The 8,457-nt window shown below is 49.0% G+C and overlaps 3 protein-coding genes across 3 annotated transcripts; 2 read left to right on the forward strand and 1 right to left on the reverse strand.

Annotated features, from left to right (window-relative positions):
- Positions 1 to 1,617: 1,617 nt before the first annotated feature.
- K441DRAFT_51990 (uncharacterized protein) lies at positions 1,618 to 3,280 on the forward strand. The gene is made up of 2 exons (XM_067642136.1): positions 1,618 to 2,283; positions 2,346 to 3,280. Exons 1-2 carry the CDS (start codon positions 1,973 to 1,975, stop codon positions 3,034 to 3,036), a joined length of 1,002 nt encoding a protein of 333 aa, XP_067496050.1. The 5' UTR covers positions 1,618 to 1,972; the 3' UTR covers positions 3,037 to 3,280.
- A 1,455-nt stretch (positions 3,281 to 4,735) lies between these two features.
- Positions 4,736 to 5,164, forward strand: K441DRAFT_454544 (uncharacterized protein; the record flags this gene model as incomplete). The annotated part of the gene is made up of 1 exon (XM_067641725.1): positions 4,736 to 5,164. A coding segment is annotated over one exon (429 nt), but the record flags the coding sequence as incomplete, so codon positions are not given.
- A 944-nt stretch (positions 5,165 to 6,108) lies between these two features.
- Positions 6,109 to 6,336, reverse strand: K441DRAFT_599075 (uncharacterized protein; the record flags this gene model as incomplete). The annotated part of the gene is made up of 1 exon (XM_067645136.1): positions 6,109 to 6,336. The coding sequence occupies one exon, from the start codon at positions 6,334 to 6,336 to the stop codon at positions 6,109 to 6,111; it is 228 nt and encodes a 75-aa protein (XP_067496052.1).
- Between the last annotated feature and the right edge of the window lie 2,121 nt (positions 6,337 to 8,457).

The following is an 8,457-nucleotide window of genomic DNA, read 5'->3' on the forward strand; positions in this document are numbered from 1 at the left end:
TACGCGTACTTTTGATTCCGGTGTTTTGGTGTTCTGCGCACGGTCCAATTTTGGTAGGACGCTACCAGGGGAAGGGATAGAATGTAAATATTCCTGGAGTATATTCTAGATATTGTACTAACACACTTGATTGTAGGAAGTAAGTAGACCTGCGAATACCGACATGTGTGGCTACTGCTAACCTTGTCCTGTTTGTTGGTGTAGCATGTAAGTAGACCTGCGAATACCGATATGTGTGGCTGCTGCTAACCTTGTCCTATTTGTTGGTGTAGGGAGTAAGTAGACCTGCGAATACTGACATGTATAGCTGCTGCTAACCTTGTCCTATTTGTTGGTGTAGGAAGTAAGTAGACCTGCGAATATGCGAATACTGACATGTATAGCTGCTGCTAACCTTGTCCTATTTGTTGGTGTAGGAAGTAAGTAGACCTGCGAATACCGACATGTGTGGCTGCTGCTAACCTTGTCCTATTTGTTGGTGTAGGATGTAAGTAGACCTGCGAATACCAACATATATGGCTGCTGCTAATCTTGTCCTGTTTGTTGGTGTAGCTCGTAAGTAAACCTGCGAATACCGACATGTGTGGCTGCTGTTAACTTTGTCCTATTTGTTGGTGTAGGGAGTAAGTAGACCTGTGAATACCGACATGTGTGGCTGCTGCTAACCTTGTCCTGTTTATTGGTGTAGGTTGTAAGTAGACCTGCGAATACCGACATGTGTGGCTGCTGCTAATCTTGTCCTATTTATTAGTGTAGCTCGTAAGTAAACCTGCGAATACTGACATGTGTGGCTGCTGTTAACCTTGTCCTATTTGTTGGTGTAGGGAGTAAGTAGACCTGCGAATACCGATATGTGTGGCTGCTGCTAACCTTGTCCTGTTTGTTGGTGTAGAATGTAAGTAGACTTGCGAATACCGACATGTGTGGCTGCTGCTAACTTTGTCCTGTTTGTTGGTGTAGGGGGTAAGTAGACCTGCGAATACCGACATGTGTGGCTGCTGCTAACTTTGTCCTGTTTGTTGGTGTAGAAAGTAAATAGACCTGCGAATGTCTCTTACACGCGACTGCTTGAACCGGTACTAATACGAGTGTAGCACGGCAGCTAGCTCTATACCTTTGATAATAATTTTGCTCGAGATTTCTTTAAAAGCTTGCCATCGAGCGCGCTTCCGAGCCAGCTTGCCCCAGTCCAGTGCTGTACCTGCTGTAGTTCCATTGTGGCTGCTTACTGCATCGTTAATCTTTCTGAAGTCCGTGCTGCTGAAAAAAATTGTCAGCTCTGCGCTCTACTCCTCCGTACACTTAAACACCACTGCAATGATAATGAATCAAATGTTCAAATCGTTCAAGAACGGTCAACGTTGAAAATAGGAAGCGGGGGGCCACGCATTCTCCGGTTGTGTTCTGATTCGGGTTAGTGTTCAACTCCTTACATGCGCTGGGCAGGGCCACTACTTACTGCATATCTTTTACCACAGAATATTCGGCTGATCCTGGTAACACTATCCAGATCAGCTTCCCAGTCTTACCCGAAGCGGAAAGCCCTGCACGTTTTGCACTACTTCGCGCATGGCTTTGTTGGTGTGACGAGTCCCACGATTGCAACAAGCACCATGTTGAATCCAATACAGCATTGCCGACAAGACTCCTCCATGTCGGTGATCCGGATGATCCAGGTTATGATCCTGATGTCTTGCGTCTCGATCTTGCTGCGCAAACAGACGGAAGAAAATACATCGCTTTATCCCATTGCTGGGGCGAACTTCCAATTAAAGATAAGAAACAGTTTTGTACGACCCAGGATAACATTAGCCGACGGCTGGGAGGATTTAATATCTCCGACCTGCCAAAGACTTTCCAGGACGCTATCAAAGTGACTCGAGAACTTCGTGTACCATACCTCTGGATCGACTCACTCTGCATAATCCAATACGAGCACGATGGTAAAGATTGGAAACGCGAATCTAGGCGTATGGAAGAGGTCTTCTCTTTAGCTTACTGCACAATCGCTGCAACTTCGGCTGTCCATTCAAAAGCGGGATTCCTTAAGCGGAACGTAAGCACCGAGTATGTCCTTGTTCAAGATGCCTTGGGCAGGCGGTTCTATATCAGCGCCGGTATAGATGATTTCGACAACGATGTGGAGAAGGCTCGGCTTAATACGCGAGCATGGGTAATGCAAGAAAGGATTTTGTCACGACGAACTATCCATTTCAGTGCCAATCAGGTATACTGGGAATGTGGTGAAGGGATTTACTGCGAAAACCTTACTAGACTAAAAAGGTAAGAGCTTAACAATATCTGATAGACCAACATCTTCCTAACTTGTGTATTTTGCTCCTCAGCTCATTTCGAAGGAAGTTCTTTATGCTTGATCCAAATTTCCCAAACCGGCTCCTCCGATCAGGCTATGAACGTACCATGGAATTCATTCACTTTCTTTCTGAGGACTACTCGAAGCGTGACCTTTCAGAGAAGACCGACAGATCTGTTGCAACATCTGGGTTAGAGGTCCGTATTGCAGGCGCTCTAAAGTGTCAAAGCAGTTACGGCATCTTTCAGCGGTACCTTCACAGGAATCTCCTATGGCAGGCGTCTAATAATAAGATGGAGCCGATTGGGTACAAAACCCGGCATGTGCCATCGTGGTCATGGATGGCATATAATGGAGGTATTCAGTTCATAGACATCCCTTTTGGCACAGTTGATTGGATTAATAACCTCCGGCTTGAGGAGCGTGGACTGGTATTAATCACTGATGTAGGGGGGTTTCAGGATTGTACGATGGGACCAGATGGAAAACATTATGCCGTCTTGGATTTCGACAGAAAGAAAAGAGGATGGATACAATATGATGTTGAGGAGGGCGAGGATCTTTGCAAAGAACGATGTATTGTTGTCGGGCAGAAGTCTAACGAGGGTGAGAGTGAGATTGAGGATGAGAGTGAGATCGAGGACGAGAGTAAGATCGAGGATGGGGATAGATTGGATGTTAAGAAGTACTACATATTGGTTGTCAGGCCGACCAGAGTATAAGAGGGTTGGAGTTGGGTTGATTCAGAGTGACTACGTAGTGAGACAGAGCCTCAACGTGCGAGTCGTGTGAACGACTTTGCACTAGAAAATCTGGCGGAGTAACCGATGCATGCATGGATCCAATGTCAAATTATGAGGCATGGTCTACATATATCTATAGTGTGGGTGCTTGGCCAGAGCTGGGGCGATCTGTACGAGATGCTTTACGGAACATTGTGGATTAGTGGCACACTATCCTCATGTAGCTGTCTGAGCATGGCGCTTGACTATTCTGGGTAAAGCTCAGTGCCAAGACTGCTGCCTGAGGTGAGTCTAAGTGGTTTTGCTGCGCGCTCGGCTGCTGGGCTTACCATCTACCGACGCCCGCACTTCCACTTAGCACAGGACGCGATCAGCAGCAGCATAATTAGCGGTATTTGCAGCAGGTGATTAAAGCGTAAAATACTTTAAACTCGCCCCCGCTAGCAGGGAGGGTGGCCGAGCCGCACTGACCAGACCCTTGTTGAGGGTGTACTTTATAAGATTAAGAAATAGGGAATATAAATGGGCAACTAGTTAGCGTTAGAACCGACTGTCTTAGGTATGGCGTTGTGGCGGTAATGCACTACCGCATCCACAAGCCACATCCAAACGCTAGTTTGGCATGCTAAGTCAACTATGCACTCTCTCTGGAATTTGTTCAATTCAGCCTAGCTCCTCGGACTCATCCAGGTCATGCAACCTTGGGATCCACTTCTAGAAACGGGTTCGTAAATAAGAAAAAACACGATTTGCCTCGCGAGAGAAAGTTGCACAGTTTTATTATATGAAGTGTTTTGATATTTGAGATATTGCTCGGACGAGGATGCCTTAGCACGTCCGGTCCGTACCGAATCCTTCCGTTGACATCCCCATCTCCATCTCTCTCCATCCCCCTCCACCTCTACTATGCCCGATGATGATGGCCACGATGCCCGTATCGATGCTTGGCTAGCCTCGATTCCTCCCTCGACCGTTGGTTCCTCGTCGCCGCCCCTTCTCACGCCTCTCGAAAGTCCCTCTCCCGACGGCCGGCGCAAGCGCAAGCGTCATCACCAGCCGTCTTCCCGACAAAAGCGTCCTCGCTTCACCCCATTCTCACACTCTGCACGCTCTCTGCCTACTTTGCATGCGTCGCTCGAAACCATTGGAACAGCCTCTGCGATTGCTATGGCCTCTGAAACGTCTGTTCCCTCTTCTACTTCTGCTGCCACGAGCTTGAGCCGTCGCACCATTCTGAAGCCTGTACCTCCAAGCCGTAAGCAATCGCAAAGTCCAACACGGAGATACCATCGCCTGCTCGCACACGCTCTTCAGCCCATCAATATACGTCAGCCGCGTGACGTAGATCAGCATGAATCTGTATCAACTGTCCGCTCCGCATTGTCTAAGCGTCACGGCGTCCATTTCATCCACGCCGGCTTGAGGGTAAGTGCCATCTAGCTGGACACAAGAATACATACGGGTAGTATCACTGACAGTCCTCTAGAAGCGACTCAAAGCAGCCAACCGCGACGCCTTCGAGAACGACATTTACGAGTACATGTTTTACGAGGACGATACACCGCCGGCGACGCTGGATTATCTATGGAGGCGGGTAGAGAGCATTTATAAGGTCGCCAAAGCATGTAATGACCGCAAGAAGGATGAAAACGCTTGGTCAAGGGTCTTGGAAAAGGTTGTCAGCACAGCTTTGAAACTGAACAACGGACAGAAACTAGAGCTCAATAGTGTGCAGACGCAGAACATCGAGCCCAGATATCTCGCACCGACTGGTTCCAATACCGGCAAGAAGGCTGACTTTGTTCTCGCATTCACTGACCAGGACAGCGATGTCAAGGCCGCTTACCGAACATTTACGGCACAACACGGCCATAAAAGCCTTAGCCCCATGACGGATGCTTACACGTCTGAACTTGCGTTTGCATGCGCTTTCGAGCTCAAAGAACCGAACGGAGGCCACTCAGAAGCCGAAACCCAGCTTGCGACCCTTCATACCGCCATACTTTTGAAACTTGAGGATCTTATGCACGATGGTGGAGTTATCACTGAGATACCCGCCCTTGTTGGCTGGGTTGTGGTCGGTCATAATTGGTTCTGCTACATCTCAAGTGTATGCCCCGATGGCAGCATCGTATGTTTTTATGAACAATTCTCTTATAGACGATAAGCTGACCAGCCGTTATAGGAGTTCCAGGGACCATTCAACAGCCTTCAGGGCAGTACCCAGACTCACCACGACATTCTCAAGCTATTGAGCCTCTTCAAGCATGTCTGTTCGGATTTGCTTTCCAACCGCCTTTGGGCGACAATACGTGGGGTCCTCACTGCTGGCACCACGTCCGAGGACACAGCAACGGACCAGCCGGCAGGATGAGAGGGAAAGACGGTTGGCAAAGATACGGATCTAACTACACTTGCAATAGGCAAGATAATGTATTGATGGTGCAATCACTCCGCGGTAGAGAAGGGCCTCCGCCGAGCTGTCCCCGGGTCGTGAGCCTGGCGGATGTGGTGTTATTCAGTCGACTGGCTTGCTTTCATCTGCAGATCTCATCTCACGAGTATAAGGTCTGTGGTCATCCTTGACCCGCACCGCTTTGCGTCGTTGCCTCCAGAATCTCCCTATTCCCTGAGGAATGATCTGGGCGGAAGATCAGCAATTATATACTCACATGATGCCTGCACTTGAGCAGGCAAGGACGTTGGTACTAGAGAGGAGCGTTTTGAATTTGTTGAAGCCGAGCTTGTAAATGTCACTATCCTTCTATCAATCGTGTCCAGCCTTATATAAGTCCATTCAATTTAGAAAGAATCAAACGTACAGGTTGTTATGACCCTTTAATTTGTCGGTATTAATAGATCTTAGAAGACAGCAATCATGCTGGTGAGGACGTCCAGAGAGGGGCCTAGCATTGACCCGGCCGTTCGGCTAGCTTCCGTGGATCTGGCCTTGCTGGCAACACTTATCTGAAGGCTCAGCCAGTCACAACCATGAGATTATCTATAACAGTTTCTACATACTAAAAGTACTCTCAAGTTCGGCTTGTACATTTACCACTTTGTATGCCCACCTTTGGCATTTACTACAGCTTGACAACGTTCATGCATATTCCCAATATATCTCGCAAAATCAGATAGTTCCAATGCCGCCCACTCTTCCTCTACGCATTGCCTTAGATCCGCAAGGGAACAAGGAAATCTTTTAGCCACTCTCTGTTTCAGCAGATGCCAGACGTTCTCTATCGGGTTCAAGTCAGGAGAATTAGCTGGCCAGCACATCTTGTCTATACCACTCAGATTATGGAGCTGCTTGGTGAGCTTAGCAGTATGTGGAGAAGCACCATCTTCCATGAGAACGGCATGCCTCGAACGATTCTCCGAGCATTGGGCCACCCAATTCATGAATTGGTATACCCAGGGAAGGACCCTTTCTCTTTTGCCCGTTAGTCTACCCCATTCCTTCTCAATAACCACCATGTCTCCTTTGCCAAATGCCGAAATACTCCCATGGATGGTCCAAGAGGAGTAAGTTTTAAACTTAGGAGCACAGCAAGAATCGTTATATTTCTCTTCTGGCCGTCGGGTGACATATACCTTTCCGAAGCCTTCGGTCGAGAAGGAGCACTCGTCAGTCCAGACGACAGTCGCCCACTGCTCTGGCTTCCAGCTTAAGTGCTCGACTGCCCATGCTAAACGTGCTTGCTTTTGTGCTTCGGTAAGGAAAGGCTTCGAGGTGGCTACGCGGCGGCCATAAGACTCCATCTTGAATGCTGCCACGAGGGCTTTCCGGCTAGCCTGCACACCCTCTAGCTGAGCGATTTCTTTGTACGTCATGCGACGATGAGCAGCGTCAAGGGTCGCACGAGCAACAAGACGTTGGCGGATCTTGCCCGTAACGGCAGGCTTTCTACGGACAGGATCCGGGCAGTAACTCTTGGCAGTAACTTTACTGCCCGAATCTTTTGATCAGCGGCGGCCCAGCAGGCGGTAAGGGTAGCCAAGGCACTACTCGGGCACCTATTTTACTAGTAAAAGCCATACAAATGCAATGTTTACCAATACTCCCCCACCCCTGCATGCCCCGCAAGCTGCTGCACGATTAAACGAAGGTGCACGTACTTTTATATACACGTCCTCTCTACCGTCTCTCTCTACGCGTCTCGTCTCTACGTCGTCTCTCTCTATCCGTCTCCCACGACTCACTACGCTCTCCCGACCTCATACCTCGACGAGGTCCTCTCTACACGTATCCACACGCATCCTCTCTACCTAGCCTCTAACCGTACTCTCTCAACAACAACAATCTTTGCTACCTAACGTCCTTTATGGTTTACTTTTGGTTTATGACCTTACGCTCCTAATCTTAACAGTCGTCCTTGCTTCCTTAGAATCTACGTAGTTAACTTTTTAATCTTGTAGTCTGTCTCATCTATTACTTGGTTCGTACATCTCAGTATCATCTGCCTCTGTACGGTCACATATATATGTATGTCTTTTAGTCTAATTACTGTTTATTGGCCGTGTAGGATGTTCTTTAATCTATAAAGGAAGCTCCTTGCCTCTTATCTATGGGTCGTCCCTACTGTCCTAATATGTGGTATCTAGCTCTCTCGTATACGCGTCTCTCTCTACGCGTTCTCTCTTACCGTCCTCACGCCGGTCAGGATTCGCTCTCTCCTTACGCGACTTCTTACTCTACGTGCGAACCCTTATGCGTTCCTTCTTTCTACGACAGATCCTGATCTCTACGGGTTCTCCTCTACGCGTCTCCTCTACGCTCTCTCTTACGCTCTTCTCTACGCGTCTTTCTTCTCTACGCGGTCTGCCTCTCCTCTATCGGCGTCTCTCCCCTCTGACGAGCGGAACTCGTCTCTCTCTACGCGCTCTGGACCTCTGGTCTTCTCTACTGACGCCGTCTCTCTGCGTACGGGCCGTCTCTCCTGCTGACGCCGCCTCTCGTACCACGGCCGGCGATCTTCTCTCATCGGCGACTCGCGTCTCCGTCTACGCCCGTCTCTCTCTACGTCGCCAGATGCGCGTCTCTCTCTACGCGTGCCTACCTACTCGTCTGCCTCTCGTACTGCCGTCTCTCTCTACACTGTCTCTGTCTATGCGTTTCCTTTTTTATAAGAGGAGCACGGGGCGCGAGACACGGGCAGACGACAGAGTGAAGCGCACGAGCAGAGCACCGGGCTTGCTACGGTAGAAGCTTAAGCATCGTAGCATTAGGCTCCAGACTGCTAGTAGACGTGCCGCTCCACGAGCAGGAGGCACGTAACTAGGGTTAGACTGAGCACGAGCAGAGACACGAAGAGTGTAGTCTAGGCTGATCTTATTCTTAAGAGTGCCTTAACATTACTTATCTCGTCCTTAGTGGAGTAACTACGAGTTAAGAGGCGC

This window comes from Cenococcum geophilum (genome assembly GCF_001692895.1).
Source record: "Cenococcum geophilum 1.58 unplaced genomic scaffold K441scaffold_134, whole genome shotgun sequence".
Taxonomy (NCBI): domain Eukaryota; kingdom Fungi; phylum Ascomycota; class Dothideomycetes; order Gloniales; family Gloniaceae; genus Cenococcum; species Cenococcum geophilum.

What these genes read in the sequence shown, in the direction of transcription:
- K441DRAFT_51990 (XM_067642136.1), top strand. Translation starts at nt 1,973, where the DNA reads ATGGAAGAGGTCTTCTCTTTAGCTTACTGCACAATCGCTGCAACTTCG. An exon ending in AACCTTACTAGACTAAAAAG is followed by an intron (nt 2,284 to 2,345) that starts GTAAGAGCTTAA and finishes TTTGCTCCTCAG; the next exon opens with CTCATTTCGAAGGAAGTTCT.